The sequence below is a fragment of the Podarcis muralis genome, chromosome 1, assembly GCF_964188315.1.
Source record: "Podarcis muralis chromosome 1, rPodMur119.hap1.1, whole genome shotgun sequence".
Lineage (NCBI taxonomy): Eukaryota > Metazoa > Chordata > Lepidosauria > Squamata > Lacertidae > Podarcis > Podarcis muralis.
The window spans coordinates 71247702-71264379 of record NC_135655.1 but is presented as its reverse complement, the minus strand read 5'-3'; the positions used below and the strand labels follow the sequence as shown (position 1 = coordinate 71264379).

The window sequence follows — 16678 nt, the reverse complement described above, 5'->3', positions numbered from 1 at the left end:
GTGTGGGATGGCAGATAAAACAAGGTTTTCGGAACTTGGGGTCATGGTTAAGGTCTCTCCTTCTTGACTATGACATCTGACCACATGACAAACCTTGGCTACAGATCATGGTTAAGGAAGAATGACCTTAACTGTGATCCCGGGTTCAGACAATACTCTGAGTGTTAAAAGCCCAGAGAGGAGGAAAGTGGCTGGGATCTCATCCTGAGGAGCCAACTTGTTGACACATTCATTCTTACCGCCATGGTTTCAATTAACATAATTGATCAGTGCGGTCAGTGTGTGAAGTTAAGGAGGAGTTGAAAGAGAAGATTTGATTTCAAAATACCAGTATTTAAGCAGGAGGGGTTTTGCACAAAAGCTGAAGTCTAGTCTGAATTTGAGTTCAGAAGCCCAAGGACTTCTGCTAGTTTCCCCCCTCTTGACCAGCATAAATTAATATTAATATTCAGATCAGCCCCAAGATACAATGATAAATTGCTAGATATACCCCCAGTTGAGGATGTTCTGTCTGTAGAAATGAGTTGCTGAATAACTGGATTATTAGAAAGAATTAAAAGATGTAGAGGAAATGGAAACATGTGTAATTGTATAGTAACTGATAATACCCATTTTGTGGCAAAATCGTTTAAATACTACGTTATTTTGTAACAAATTAGGGAACATTATAAAAAAAAATACATTGTATGTGTACTTTTTATGTTTGCTCATGTCATGCACTTACTATTGCTGTATTATACTTGTCTGAAGGTGGTAAAATCTGGCAATAAAATACACAGTTTTGGGAAAAGAGACCAGGCTATAAGGAGAAACCCTAATGTTCCTGTTGTGGTGAGAGGCTGGCTTCATAAGCAGGTGAGTTTGTAATTATATTTATGTGTTGCAGTGAGTTAAATCAGAACTGCCTGGTGAAAAGGAACTTTTTTTTTGGCATAGCATTTGAAAATGCTGGAGTGGAGCAGAGGTGGGGGAAGTGAGTTGCGGTGGGTGTGAGCAGCCCCGGGTGTCACCACTGAGAGGGGGTGACAAAATGCCGGGCAGCACTCACTGCAGGGGCTGCAGTGTGCCCGAGCCACGCATCTCTACTGTAGGGCAGCTGAGTGGGAGGAGGCAGGCAGACGCTGGAGGCCCCACGGTGCACCTCGCTCCTCCCTCACCCCGCCCCTGTAGGCGACTCGCCTTGCCCCTGTGGATGATGCACCCTGCCCCTAAGGGCAACTCGCTCCGTCCTCCCCCTGCCCCTGTGGGCAACTCGCCCCGTCCCTATGGGTGACTTGCCCCACCCCTATGGGTGACTCGCCCCACCCCTATGGGTGGCTCGCCCCACCCCTGGGGCAACTTGCTCCGCCCCCTGCCCCTGTGGGCGACTTGCCCCACCCCTATTGGCAGCTCGCCCTACCCCTGGGTAGGGGTGCTGCCCCAGGAGCCTGAGTGGCTTGCTCCACCGCTGGAGTGGAGTTCCTGGAATTCAAATTTCATGTGATCAGGGAATCTCAGAATTGACCTTCAAATCTTCTTGCCTTGTTTTCTGTCTCTAGTATAAGTGTACAGTCTTTGTAGAAAATCTAACATAGGAAAATACATGTTTATATTATGAGTAATCTAATAGGCAGGTAGTTCTGCAAATGAGTTATCTAGATAGCATACTAAAAAGTCTACTGTTTTTCCTTGGGCAACTTATGAACAGATCAAAACAAAAAAATTCCTTCCAGTAGCACCTTAAAGACCAACTAAGTTAGTTCTTGGTATGAGCTTTTGTGTGCATGCACACTTCTTCAGATACACTGAAACAGAAGTTGCCAGATCCTTCTATATGGTGGGGAGGGGTATTACTCAGAAGGGTGGTGCGAATGGGTGATTGGCAGATAGCTGTGATGAGCCTGTTGTTGAACAGTTCAAGCTGAAAGATTGTAACCTAAACACCTTTCCAGGAGGCAATAAGTATGAAATACCAGACTCTATAAATATAATTAACATTTTAAAAAAAATTATCACAATGCAAATTACTGTGTCCTGCACGTATATTAACATAACTAGTTTTATTGCATAAAATTACAGCACAGCCCTAGGCAGCATGTAATAAATAGCCAGGCAGGTCAACTATCTGGAAACAAAAAGGTCAGCGGTTAGTGCCTGTCAGTGTTCTACTGACATGAAAGATGAACTCTGCCCGTATCATTATTAGCACTGCAGTCTTGAAAACCTTTCCCAAGCTATACAGAATTAAAAACATAAACATGTTCAGATATATCATACAGTTGCCACTACTGCTCCACTGATCTTGATCCATCCAGCATACTAATAATATCTGTCATTTGTGCATTACTGATGTCTGCTAACTAGCATTCACTAATTGTAATATGCTTTTTCTTCATAATAATGGTATCTAATTAGTGATGGAAGAGTTGATCCAGTGGGTGGCTCCACTAGCAATAAAGAAAGAGATGTGATTTTTGCCTTTTCTGGCTCCTTTCTGCCTCCCCCAGCACGCCCTGAAAATCAGTTCAAGAGAGTTGGGAGACTTGCCAGAAGAGGGTAGAAAGCAGCATGGGGGCTGCAAGCGAAAGTTCCGCTTTTATTAGTGGAAGTGTTTGCAGAATCAAAAGCCTTCCATGTTCTTAAGAGCACCAGTTAGATTACGTCCAGTAACAAAAAAATTAAGCTTTTGGGAAGTAGTATGAGAAAATCATGATACTGGGAAGGTTATGCCATAGCTTTGCATGATTGTTGATGAGCATATTTTCATATGTTAAAGAAAATATATATACATTTCAGATTCTGTTTAGTGCTGTGTCGTTTCTTCTACTGTCTGTGCTACAAATCTGGTATTTTATTATTTGTATTTTTAGGATAGCTCTGGCATGAGATTGTGGAAAAGGCGATGGTTTGTGCTTGCTGATTATTGTTTATTTTACTACAAAGGTTAGTGAATAAAGATCTGATTTTAATATTCTTTGTGGAACTGAGAGCTGAGCACAAATGTTACATTTGTTTCTAAAGTCTTAGAAACTGAGCTTTTTGGTGTTCAAAATGTCTGGGAGAATGCTAGAGAACAACTACCTACCTCCTGCTTGCATTAATGTCAGGGCGTCATTTATAGAAGCTAAACTATGCATTTCTTACCTTTTTGATTGAAGAACATCTATGCAAACCAATTGCCATTCCCAGTTCTTGGTGACAACAGTTCTCTCTCTTCCCCCGCCCTCTAATTTGTCTCCTTCAAACAATTCTTGATTGCTAGGAGTATTTCTTTCTCTCTGCTCCTCACAAATAATAACAGTGTACTGGAAAATACAGAGGCCTTGATATCTCCACTGTGAGGTGCACAAAATGTTTGTGTTGCTAAAAGAGGAGAGTCACATGTAACATTAATAAAGCACATGAAATTATCAGAAAAACTGGTCAATGTTTTTGTCTATCTCACCCAGTATTGTCTATTCTAACTTGCAGCAACTAATCAGGGCTTCAGGCAGAGATATTTCACATTATCCACTGATCCTTTTCACTGAAAAGGCCAGTGATTGAACCTGGAACCCTGAGTGCACCTTGTCCCTCCAAGGTTTAGTCCCTCCATAACCTTTCTGCCAGCCTATATCTCAAATGCCATCTACTGCTGTTGAACAATGGTACTAGCTCCTGGGATCCTAAATGGCTTGTAGAACTGTATTGTGCCCAACTGCCCCCCAACGAAGCACACAAGTTATACACATAGTGCAGCTAACATAAGTCACACAAGATGTGGGCTGTTGCACAATATATGCTTAATAGCATGAATACATTTTGTGTTTCATTTGATATATGGAAGTTAATTTGTTTCTTTCTTCATTCAAAAGACAGCAGAGAAGAATCTGTTCTCGGAAGTATACCATTGCCTAGCTATGTAATATCTACAGTTGGACCTGAAGATCATATAAACCGCAAGTACTCATTTAAGGTAAATTTAGTAATTTCAAAGTTTGTGGTTTATTTTAAACAGTAAACCTGATACATTTTTGGGAAATGTCATTTCCTAGCATTTTTCATGTATATCTGCAGCAAATTGTAAAGAGCCACTGATAGTTTTTGCACACATATTGGAACATCTCCTTTCCAGCACAGTTCTTGTCCTCCCTGCAAAATTGTATGGTCTTCCTTGGATAGCTTCCAATACAATGAGACAAGTTGCAGTTGGAAGGGAAATCTGGAGAGTGCCTGTGCACTGGTAGAAGGTTTTGCATGCAGTTGTAGGACTTCGAACCTTCTTATATTTTTATAACAATGTATCTCCTTTCTTAAAATAAAATTATCAGACCAGATCATTGTTCCACCATAACACAATGTTATTCATTGCTTTAATGTGCATTTTCCTACGTTAGTCTAAATTATGATTCTCTGTTGTCTATCTAAATCATTAAACCAATGCTACTCAGAAGTAGGTTTAAATGAGTAGAGAGGAGTTTACATCCAAATAAATAGGTTTGCAGTACATGATACGGCAATACTGTTTTTCTTCTGTTTTTCTTCTGTTTAAATTATTATTTTGCTTCAAAGTGCTTGTTTAATTTGAATTCACTAAATGGAGCTGTTAACAATTTGTGATAATGTGCCCTCTATATTTTTGCAATGCGAGAGTATGGCAATGTTTAAATCCACTTTTGTGACTGTATGCAGTCCTATTACTTGGGCTGTTCTTTGAACACTTATCATTACAGTGGAGCTTGATTCCAGGCAGATTGATATGGGGAAAAGTCCTCTGTTCAGTTTTATCCATCCAGATCCTAAGCCATATAAAGTTTTAAATGTTGGTGCAGGCATCTTGAACTTGGTTTTGTAGCATATCAGCAGCCAATGCAACTCCTTCGTAAGCTGTGCCAGTTAAAAGCCTAGCTGCGGCATTTTGCAATAGCTGCAGCTTCCAGGCCAACTTCAAAGGCAGCACAACATACAATACATTGCAATAACCCACTCTTGAGATTACCAGTTCAAGGGTCATTGTGGCCAGGCAATCCCTGCTAGCTTTTTCTGTTTCATCTCCTTGCCCCCTTTTTGTGTTTTTGTGTGTCGAGGTTGTTTTTTGTTATTTGGTGTATGGGGTGTTACTTAGGAACATTAAAGGGACACCAAGCAATGTGTTCTATTTCCAGGTTAGTTCTTCATTTTTGGAATCATTTGGAGAAGGCTCCAAGGAGGTCAACTTGTCTGTAAAAATTATTTGGTATTGCATCAGGATATTGGGGGTGAAACATGGTGTGCAGTACTGAAAGGTAGACTGTCGCATATATCCAGAGAGTCATCCTCCTAAGAAGAAACTGCCAGATTATATTCAGTGAGAAATCAGAATGTGATGTAACATGTCCCCAATAAACAGCTTCTGAACTGAGCAACCCAGTGGTTACAGCTATTTGTGTGAAGGAGGAGAAGAGCTGGGAGCATAGTCTCACCTTTTGGTGTACCCCTGTCCATAGAGGCATAATATTACTAAATTCAATCAGCCAACACATGTTTTGTTCCAACAGTCTTAAAAGTGTCTTGCAGTAATTTGATTTTTCATTCTAAAAAACTGGCTGGCTGCGCCTGCAGAAGAGGACTTTTAACCTCAGCCCTTCAAAGAGCATCTTGTGTTCAATCCCCAAACCCCTGTCAAGATCAGCAGTATAAGTTCAAGGTATAGAGCTGATTTCAGAAGAAACGTGCCTGTTCCCCATTCTCATGCACAAATGCTTCCCACTTGCACTCAGAGAGGTGGTGGTGTGATTGAATCTTACCCCTGGCTTTTTAAAATATAAAGTGTAAATTGGATTGCATTTGGTCAGTCATTTCAACATATAGTCAAATTTTGGATTGGCTGCAGCAATGCATTGATTGCCTCAGCCCAGTATTAAAATATATGAAGTTGCATGCCTACTCAATAACATGCTGAATTTTGTTAATGCTATGCATGACTAAGGCTGCAACCCTGGGAGCAAGTCTCACTGAACTTAATATGACCTACGTCTGTCTACATAACGTATAACAGTGCACTGTGAATCCTTAATTCTTATTGGAGGTAACAGTGATGTGCAAGGTGTTTACTTAACTGTAAATTTAAAATGTCAAGGAATGTCTTGGTTTTTAGTTTCTTTTTAACTTAGATGTACTTTGGTTTTTTATGATTAAGCATCACTTCAATGAAGACTAGGTTATTTATATAATGGAATATGCATAGGCAATGACTGAACCTCAAAGCATGCACATTTATCATCTATACTCGGAGTAGCTGAAATAAAACCTATTTCTGCTGATGATATTTGAATCTATGTTACCCTTTAATCATCTATTAGTGCTTAAACTCTGAACCTGCTTCCTAAGCTTAATATTATGGGATCAATGAGGGAAGCTTCTTAAAGGAAATATCAGCATATTTGTATTACATCCAAAATCCTTTGGGTAAAATATTATATTCTTTCCAGTTGATATCAGTATGCATCTCTGCATATTTGACATCATAGATGGATTTAAGGAAATATCTACTTGATGCTGTTCCCAGAAAACCTACCATGGCCTGAAATATTTATATTTCTTCTTGTTAAATAATTCATCTGCTTTCTGATCCTAGGTTTAAGATCAAGACCACTTCAAATTGTATATCATCATATAGAAGGGAAGAACATATTAATTTTTCTAGAAGTTCCAAAGCAGTATTTTAAAAATGCTTGTTAAAGTGCCATTGCTTGTCAGCTTTAAAGTACCATCTGACCAGAATTCTATCACTCATTAGTTTTATAGCTAACTTTTCTAATCAGTTTAGTGCTGTTTAATGCAGATTGAAATAAAAAGCATAGCAAGAATGTGTGTTATTTGAATTTAAAGTGGGGAAATCTAAATATTAAAAAGTAAGTTGAAAAATAGGTCCTATTACCCCTGTGTAAGAGGCAGGGAACGGAAGATCTCCAGGGTGGGAGGATGGAAGAAGATAGGGAAGTTCCCAGCTGAGAACTAGGAGGGTTCACATCTCTCTGTATGGCACAAGTTAAGATTTACCTGTGAAAGAAGACTTTGTATTATTATTTTATTTTTTTCTATTTCTGTTTAGATTGGCTTTTTTATGGTAATGTACTATGAAAGGTCTTAATACAATTTTATTCAAAATAAAAAATAAAAGAAGTCCTATTACAATGGGTCCCTTCTTCTGACTAAAGGCAGGGGCGTAGGAAGGGGGGACAGTGGAGGCAGTCCACCCCGGGTGTCATCCATGAGGGGAGGGGGGTGACAAAAAAGGCACACTGCGGGGGGCTCACCTTTTTGTCACCCCCTTCATGGATTACACCCAGGGCTGACTGCCCCCACCCCCCCTTCCTATGCCCCTGCAATGAGTTAAACATTAGGGTACATGCATAATATACTTTATTCTAGTTTTCAAACTGTAATGCTAAATTATTTGTTATCCTTTGCTCCAATTACCATCATATTAATTTCTGTTTATTAATTACTGTAATAGGGCAGTATTACATTTGTCGGGGAAGCAATTCCCATATACGGATACCCAAGGAAGCATTATACATTAATGCATAAATGCTGAAACTTGCTTCCTTATCCATTGCATGTGCTACATTAAATTCTGGAATATTAGAACATGTAGTTAATTGGAAAACGGAAATAAATGGTTGGTGTTTCCACAGATCTCCATGTTTAAAATATTCTTGAATGGGATCCCCTGAAGAGAAAATGTGCTCGCTGAATTATCCTTCTAGACAGTTTGCTTCTAAGGATCTATTCAGACGTCTGCTTTTTTATTTTTATGGAAAGGCATTATAAGAGAAAAAATGGCCTAATCTTTTTATCTCTGTCTTCCCCTCTTTTCCCTGGTGAAAAATGTAATATCTGAATTGGTCCTTTGAGGCAAACAGTGTGGTTATTTGTCTCTTCTGCAGTGCTTTTCTCTTTTCTGTATCCTAAGGCGTAAGCTCAAAGTAATTCAATTTCCCACATTACTTAACAATGTTGGGTCCAACTTAATGTATGTATATGTGATAAACAACTGCTACCTTTGGATTTATTATTACCACTTTGATTAAAATGTATCCTTATTTGACTGCAGTCATAAACATACGTGCTGGGCAGTAAATTCAACTTAAATCATTCCAACTTTCAAGAAGGATTGTTTGTCATTAGGAAATAGATGTATTTATTATTCTAATGAAAGTGTTAACATTGTTGACTTTCATTCTAAAAATTCTTCAGGGTCCAACTTTCCTCTGCTTCATACTTTGCATTATTGATGCAAATTTATGTGGATCCTTTTCCAAAATGTTTGTTGTGTCATAAACACTACTTGCAGAATTGTTAAGATGTGTTTTATAGTAAACAAAGCTGAAATATTATATTCTAGCTCATTATTAAATCATTTTAACAGTGCAATTCTTGTACATTATGTTCAATGTGACATGGTCCCAGGTTAGTTCATATAGGACTAAAAATAGAAGTTTGTCAGATTTAATGTGGCCTATCCAACTCATTTCTTACTTGAAAAGTAACACTCCTTTTAAAAAGCTTCCAGAACAGTTTTAAAATAGGACATTTAGAAGGATGTACTTATTTATTTAGGGTTAGGTGGTTTGTTTTTTGTTATCTTGTATAAATCAACTTTTCCCTTTGCAAGAATCACAATGATCCATAGTGTATTGCTTGTACATTACTCAATATTTCTTAGTTGTCTCTGCTTAGCAATGCTAAAATTTAAACTTCAGAGGCAAATAGTTAACTTACAGAGACGTTCAGTAGATTGATTTATTACACATTTCTTCCTATCTAGTGAGCCTCTGCGCTGAATTAGGTTGCCTGGACTGGCTAGAGGTAGAGAGAAATCTGGAAGGCACTTTGCTAGCAATTACACAGCCCCTTTGCAATTCTTCTTAATTATTTCAATTCAATTCAAAAAGTGCTGCTGTATTTTGACCCTGAGGGCTTGTGTGGGAGGAATTAAGGGTGTGAGCATTTTGAGTAGGTGAACCTCTAAAGAGCTCAGTGTGTAAACAGGTGTTGTGTGAAAATAAGTAATAATGCCTGTGTCTGAGGGGATGGACTTCAATTTCTTGTTTCATCATGCCAACTTTCTATTGTTTAGGAATTCTGTTCTTTTAACTTACTGAATTTTTGTCCTTGTTTTGTTCTTATTGGTATGCTCTTGGGGTTTGCTCTCCATTTCTTCTTCTGTGCAATATGGGAGAGAGGCTGCCTTTTCTTCTCCCTCTTTCCAGAATAAGGGCATCTGAATGCATGAATAGGTACAAATATTACTTTTTCATCCCTATTGTGAATGTGTATGTGTTGTCCTGCAGACTGCTGTGCTTTAGAAATTCTTACTCATAATTTAAGACATCACAAAGCTCTTCTGTGTTTTCCTGTCACTGATTGTCCTCACGCTTACATTCACACATGTACATGTTGTTCATTTGCTACGTTGCTAAGAGATAACTGGATATGTTTGGACAGTTTAATTTAATCACACTGGAGCTGACCCTTCCAGTGGAAAGAATTTGCTGATAACACTGCACATGTTGCTTACTCAAATACTGTAAATATGCTTTCTTCAGCTGCTGGATGTGGAAACGTGCAATGTTCTGCTTGCTTCCATTTTAACTAGATAATTGATAATGAAACTGTACAGTATCTGCTTTTGCTTTTAAAGTGAGATTGTAGCTGCTCTATAGACAGAGTTACAATGGAGAGGCTGTCACTAGCCAAAAGAACTGCAGTAATAACAGTCCACCATATATTGAGCTTTGAAGGAAGTGTAAAGGACCTTTATTTGAGTTCATTTGTATCAGGTGTGGGAAACTTTGGGGCTCCATATTATGCTAGACTACAACTCTTATCCCCCCTGGTTTTAGACATGCTTATTGTGGTGTGTGGGAGTCATAATTCAACAGCATGTAGATAGCCAACAGTTCCCCACCCCTGATTTGAATGAAGGCTATTCCCTACTCAGAAAGTTTCAGTGCTGTTGTGTAAATGAATGAGAGGAGTTCAGTGATTCAGAATATACTAAATGCAGTAATGGGGGTGGGGAAAGACTTGGTTCCAGGAAGTCTGCATGTGCATATGGGGACTTGGTGGTGGATTTATGAAGCTTCGGTCTTCTAATAAATACTCAGTAATATCCAGTAATGCATGTAGTTGAGATCCTATAGGGAGGATTAGATGGATTTTGTGCTGTCAAAAACTATAATTATATTTTGAAACCAAGTAAGCATTGTAAATGATTCTTCAGTCTAATCCTTCAGCAGGGAGAAGATGGGCTTTATCCAATCTATAGCTTGTATAGAAGAGGCAGGGAACCTGTGGCCTTCCAGATGGCTGTTGCTTTATTAAAACATCTGGAGGGCCACAGTTTCCTGACCCCTGCTGTATAGGCAGCATAGGGATTGTATGAATTGCTATATCGGTTAATAGCTTACTATCACAAGCCAATATGCTCTGAAGATCTGTTGGCTGAACCCATACAAAGAAGGAAGTTATGGACATACATGGAAAAAAAGAGATTCAGAATTAGTTTTGCAGAAGTGAAGACCCATGAAAATGTTTGTGTATTTTGCCCCTCTCTTTTTTATTACATTCCACCATCACCCTTTTCACTACATGATGTAAAAAAATTTGAATATTGCATTTCAGCTTTCTAAATAGTTAGCCGTGCTTCAAGTGTAGACCCTGCTGTTGGCATTTTTTTTTACTCCCAGAGTCGCCGTTCCACCCCACCCCACCTTCCTTATTCTTTATTTAAGTATCCATAATTTGTTTTCTGGCTTGCCTGTGAATTTTTAACTGCCAGTGCATTACTTTATTCCTTTCCTTAGGTATTTTGTGTAATGTTGCCTTTTTTATTCCTTTAAATTTTGGTCCCCATCTTTCTCTATATGATTTTTCATACATCCCTTTGTAGTGTTGCCTGTCTTATACAACCATGCAATATATTTCATCCTCAGTGTTAGATATTGGTTTCTCTTTCAGTCTGTAAATTATCTTTCTCTTACAAAGTCTGTTGTGGAATGAGCAGCTGACATTTTCAAATTAAAATATCTATCAAACCAATCAACATCTTTCTAATCTATGCTCTACTGTTTGCCAAGTTTTTCTTCTGCTTGTGCTCAGATGTAACAGAGAGCTCTGGTTAGTTTAAAATAGAAGGCATAGCTTTTGATCTCCCCCTGTTCTCGTACGCGAAAGAAGTGGGGAGGATGCATGCCAGTGGCTTCCCATGACTCATACACATAACACTAAATTATGGTTTAATGTTATTTCCAAACTGGCCCTATTTTTTTTCTTATCTTTCGTGCATGTTCAGAAATGCAGGCAATCCCTTGTGATATAATATTATCTCCCAAGTCCTATTTTTAAAAGTGTTCCTTTAATAAACATAAAATAATACCACACACACATACAGTCTCTCTCTCTCTCTCTCTCTCTCTCTCTCTCTCTCTCTCTCTCTCTCACACACACACACACACACACACACACACCCCTTCAGTTACATACAGTACTTCTCTTTATGTCTTCACATAGCATTCAACCACCATTTCTCATTAGAATTTTCCAATTGCACAGTGCAGTCTATTTATTTTACCCCCCCTTTTTTCTTTTCAAATCAACCCTCCCTCCACATATTTTGGAGTTTTTTTGCCCAAGGCAACCCAAACTGATCTGTAACCCAGCAAACAGACATTAAAACCCCAGATAGATACATTAAAACCAAAAGGACAGAAATACATTAAAAACATCCCACTGACTTCTAAAAGGCCATAGATAGTTAAAGGTCAACGGCCTGGTTACAGAGAAAAGATTTTGCCTGGCGCCTAAAGTGAGCTTCCCTGGGGAGAGCATTCCACAAATGGGGAGCCACCACAGAAAATGCCTGCAGCCTGATTATAGCGCTATATAGGACAAGCACACCAAGATGGATTTTCCCTATTGCAAACATTGCACAGGACCATGACAGATTGGTCACATGATTGTATATAGGTTCCCTTATTAGAGAGGCCACAACAGAAATCCTATAAATTAGTTCACCAGTGTTCAACAAGCAGGAGGCAGGTTCGATATAAATGTGAGCTAGGCCATGGACACACATGTTGAAGCCTGGAGGGGATGTAGGTGTGCCTGAAGTGGTGTGTTGTCCAGTCTGTCTGGCTGTATGTTGCAGTCACAGAAGCAGTTTTGGTTCTGATATCCTTTTATTAGTTAAGGATCCACAGTGTATCAAATTAAACTGTAACACCCTTTCATGAGGGCAGTCTCATATTAGGCTACTTTAGACATTTCAGGAATACCTAGTATGTACAGGTCTGCATACCCATGGTAGTCCCTGCCATGTACAAAACAGAACTTCTGCTTTTTATTTTTTATCTTGAGTAGATGTTGTGGTGACCTGTGGTACACACAGTCTACAGCTGCAGCCCTTTGCAGATATGTATCTGCAAGTTTCATTGATGCATATTGCCTTGAATGGCTGCAGGTGACTGAAGCAATGGTTAAAGAGGTAGCAAAAATACATATAAAAAAGATACACTTGGTATCAATTAAATTTTCTCTCCGTGCCAAATTTTCTCTCCATGCCAAATAGTGACTGCGGTGTGGAAGGTAAGGGTTAACTGACACACACACACACACACACACACACACACACACACACACACACACACACCATAGTACCATAGTCCTTATACTGATTGGAGAGTCCCCATCAGCTGCTATTCACAATAAAAAGGAAAAAAGACAAGTGCAACACCAAACTAGACAGTTAATGTCACATGTAGTTTGGTGCACAGAAGGAGAAGAGGTAGGACACTAGGCCTGAGAAACTAGGCAAACATTGCAGGACACCGAGTTTCTTTCATCTTCCTTTTCTTATGCATATAGGAACTCTGAAGCTCTAATGTTCAAAATTTGCCAACAATGGCAGGGGGGGGGGGTGGGATTGCTCTTGCTGCCATTGATTTTAACTCTGTTAACTATTGAGAATTATAGTTTTATGTCTTGCTTTACATGACTGATATTGAAACCTTTGCTGCTCCTAGCCTACAAGTAACATGCTGCTTGTATTTAACTATACCCTTTAATATTTGGAGCAGCACATATTGTTAGGGCTTTGTGAATAATGTGTTTGTGTTTAGTGTTGGTGTTGCGATTCTGCAGCAATATTTATTTCTATATTTATTTCCCTCTGGCATCTTGGGTGTATCCCTTCCTTGTCCATGCTGATGTGGCTGTACTGTACTTATTTTGTGCAATTTGTAATCTTCTAGTTTCCCCTTCCACCAAGCCTTTGTCCTGTGCTTCCTTGCATGTTATTACTATTAGGGGCATGCCTTGAAAAACCGCTGCAGTAGAACTCCATTCCTTGTACTAACATAGCCCCATTATGTTGGATCCCGTATGATTATGCCACTCATTTTCTTTACTTTTTAAAGTAAAGACATTGCTTTTACTTTTTAATAGAACCTTTCATTATATTTTTATTGAAGCGTATTTTCCTCAATATAAGCTCAAAAGTACTATTAATTTTCATTCATCTCTAGTGACCTTTCAACAAAGCTTTTTCGAAGACCAAATTATAATTAAAAAGGAAATAATTTCTTCAAAATGATACTTTAAAATAACATTTATGCACCACAAGATATGTAGCCTACTTTTCTTCTCAACTGATTAAACCTCATACAGTGATCTATAAAATATATTCAAGTTTGTAAATTCAGCAAGGGAAATAGCAAATAAAATAGCTAGTAGCTTGTTTTGTGTCACGTTTGCAGTAAACAAAATGCATCAAGAGGAACATCACAAAGAGTTAATTTTACTGGTACAAAGGCTAAATAAAAGTCTGTAACAATATCACAACATTATGAAAGACAACCCCCCACCACCACCACAAATGTGCTTAGAGGGGAAATAAACTACAGCCTGCCAAGTTGCTGCTCTGCAGTGATTTTGGTAGTAAAACTTTCTGTTTAGTTACAAGGACTACCCTGGTTATTTGGAAATGTGATGCAATCCTGTTGGGTTTTAAAAACTACCAAACTATTCTATTTTATTTTAAGCTCAGATATACACTTTATATTGCCATACAGTTCAGACATCTTAGCACTTGTGTCATCATTGGTTTTCGTGTGTGTGTGTGTGTGTGTGTGTGTGTGTGTGTGTTTAGTGGGAGAGTGGGGTGCTCAAACAATAAAATGTTGAAAGCAAATGGGAGGAAAAGCAGCACATTTCATCAGATGTGACCAAAAAACAGACAAAAAAACCTCCCAACCTACTTTAATATGTAGGGAATTTTGCCTACCCTCCTTCCTTAAAATTACCTAATTCCTCTTTCTTTCTACTGTTGCAGGCTGTCCATACTGGCATGAGGGCTTATATCTATAACAAGAGTTCTGTTATTGGCTCTCAGGCAGAGCATTCAGGGATGCGCACGTACTACTTTAGTGCAGATACTCAAGAAGATATGAATGGATGGATCCGTGCTATGAATCAAGCTGCTCTTATGCAAACACGTTCATCACCAAAGAGGCAAGTTCGGGGATCGTTTGTATTTAGATTTCCATTGTTTGTGTCTCAGATATCAATGCAATGTTAAAAAGTACATTTTGCATTTAAAAAAATATTTGTATATTAAATCTGAATGACGACTGCATAAATGACGTATCAGCCTTTAGGCGATGGGACAAAACTAAGAGCTCTGAGACATCACTTAGCATTACAGAAGTTTGCTAAGCATTAAGTCTGTACAAAGAGAACTTACTAAAGGTACAGTGTCAACAAATAAAGTGTTGACTTTTAGTGCACATATTTTTTTTTCCCTTAGAGAAACAGGAAATCCAGATCAGCAAGCTGTTCCTCAAGCTAATCATGTGGATGCCTGCAAACAATGTGGAAAGTTAGATTCTGCTGATGCAAAGGGATGTTACAGAAAATCTCCTGAAACCTCTGCATATGATAAGCATGAAGAGATGAGAAAAGCAATAGAAGATGAGCATTATGCTGTCAGGAAGAACATGGTGGAATCAAAAAGGGAGAAATCTAAACATCCATTGGTATCGGAAGTTGGCACATTGAATACAGAGTCAAGTCTGTCTCGGTCCCAGAGAGCTCAGCCTGTTGAGAAGAATGGAACACTTTCCAATTCGTTAAATACAAGTCCTGGCCTAGTGGAGCAGAATGGTATCGGTTTATATAAACAAGGATTTGTTTCCAGACCAGCTCAGAAAAAGCAGACACAGAGGAAAAACAATATGGCTCACATAGAGCATTGGGTAAAAGTCCAAAAAGGAGATCCTAAAAGGTTAGTAATAAGCTTAGATGGTCTGTTTTATTGCTTTAAAGTGGGTTGCTAGGGCCTTAGCAAGGGACGCCTTAGCAAGACGCTGTCAATTTTAGTGGCAGCAAAACTTCTACACCTGGCTCTGTGTCCTGATAGGGATGCAAATTTCCCATCCTTAGTCATCAGATTGATCATTTGATGAGAAGGGAAGGGTGATAGCGCCTCCTCCTTACCTGATCTGCATGGATCAACTAAAGAAGGAGAGGTGTGTGTGTGTGTGTGTGTGTGTGTGTGTGTGTGTGTGTGTGTTTGCATGCATGATTCTGTGGCTGGGTATGTCCTGTGTGCATGTATGTGATAGGCTTGGGTGGCCACATCCAACCTTTGCATGTGACTTCCTGGAGGCTTGGCCAAGAGTGAATGTGGCACTTGGACCAAAAACTGTTAGCCACCTCTGCTTTAAACTAAGGTGTGATACTCACATTACTCACCTCTGGCATGCTAGAGATCATTAGCAAATGGATTGAAATGAAAAATACCAACATCATAATGCCTTGGAATGGCTTCAAACATCTGTCCAGAAGCCTTCACATATTTGCAAATTTGTTCTAAGCCAAGGTTGCGCTTGGTGTGATGTGCAAAACCAGACCACTGAAGACTGCTTATAGGCTCTTATATACTTCTCATATATTAGGTCATTCCCCTTTACATAATGCTACAAAAACTAGTGTTGCTTCTTTCTTATTCTGTCAGCTATTCTTTATGGTCAAGATAAAATACTCCTCACAAATAGACCAAACTTTCAGTATGACACCATATGCATTAGTGTTGTTGTTTTTTGCCAAAACCAGCTTACTTATTTGAATTTCCCTTAGCATTTCATGTAGTATAGTAATTAATCTACATTGTTCATTTTCTTTTTTCTTGGTTACAAAATGCTGTTTCTGTGCAGCCATGCTTCATGACAGATCTTTGTGTATTAGAATAATGGATGCATAAAAGTGATAATTGATTAGCACTTTGGGCTAAGATAAAAAGCATGATAACTGTTTGAGATACCAGCAAGATTTGCTGATTAGCTTGAACATTGCAACTGCATGCCAGCATTGTGCTCTAAATTACTATATTACTATCATTCAAAAATATTGAGAACAATGCACATCATAAGAGGCCTGATTTTGCAGACTCTGTGTATAGTGAAGCATCTGGTTTTTATTTCCTTACATAATCTCCATGTGTCATTTGAAAAGCTGCTTTTGAGATAGGTGAGATTTTAGACCAAAGGTGAGAGCCTGTGCAAAGCAATTTATATATTGGAGATTAGTAGCATATCATTGTGTAAGCTAAAACTGATTTTCTTATTCCACTGACTCTTAAAGAGGAGGATACCCTGTAAAGGCTGTGTAGGCTAAA

General features: G+C 38.7%; 1 protein-coding gene across 15 annotated transcripts in view; it reads left to right on the top strand.

Annotated features, from left to right (window-relative positions):
* Nucleotides 1-16678, top strand: part of PLEKHA7 (pleckstrin homology domain containing A7) — a 147597-nt gene that overhangs the window by 85378 nt on the left and 45541 nt on the right. For 13 of the 15 annotated variants that reach the window (XM_077930897.1, XM_077930902.1, XM_028732465.2 and 10 more), the window contains 5 exons: nt 751-855; nt 2850-2922; nt 3834-3934; nt 14336-14514; nt 14810-15286. In XM_077930897.1, the coding sequence (XP_077787023.1) occupies nt 751-855; nt 2850-2922; nt 3834-3934; nt 14336-14514; nt 14810-15286 (935 nt within the window). Of the gene's footprint in view, nt 1-750; nt 856-2849; nt 2923-3833; nt 3935-9209; nt 9243-14335; nt 14515-14809; nt 15287-16678 lie in introns of those variants that run through there. The other 2 variants (XM_077930900.1, XM_077930908.1) reach the window with 2 other exon arrangements.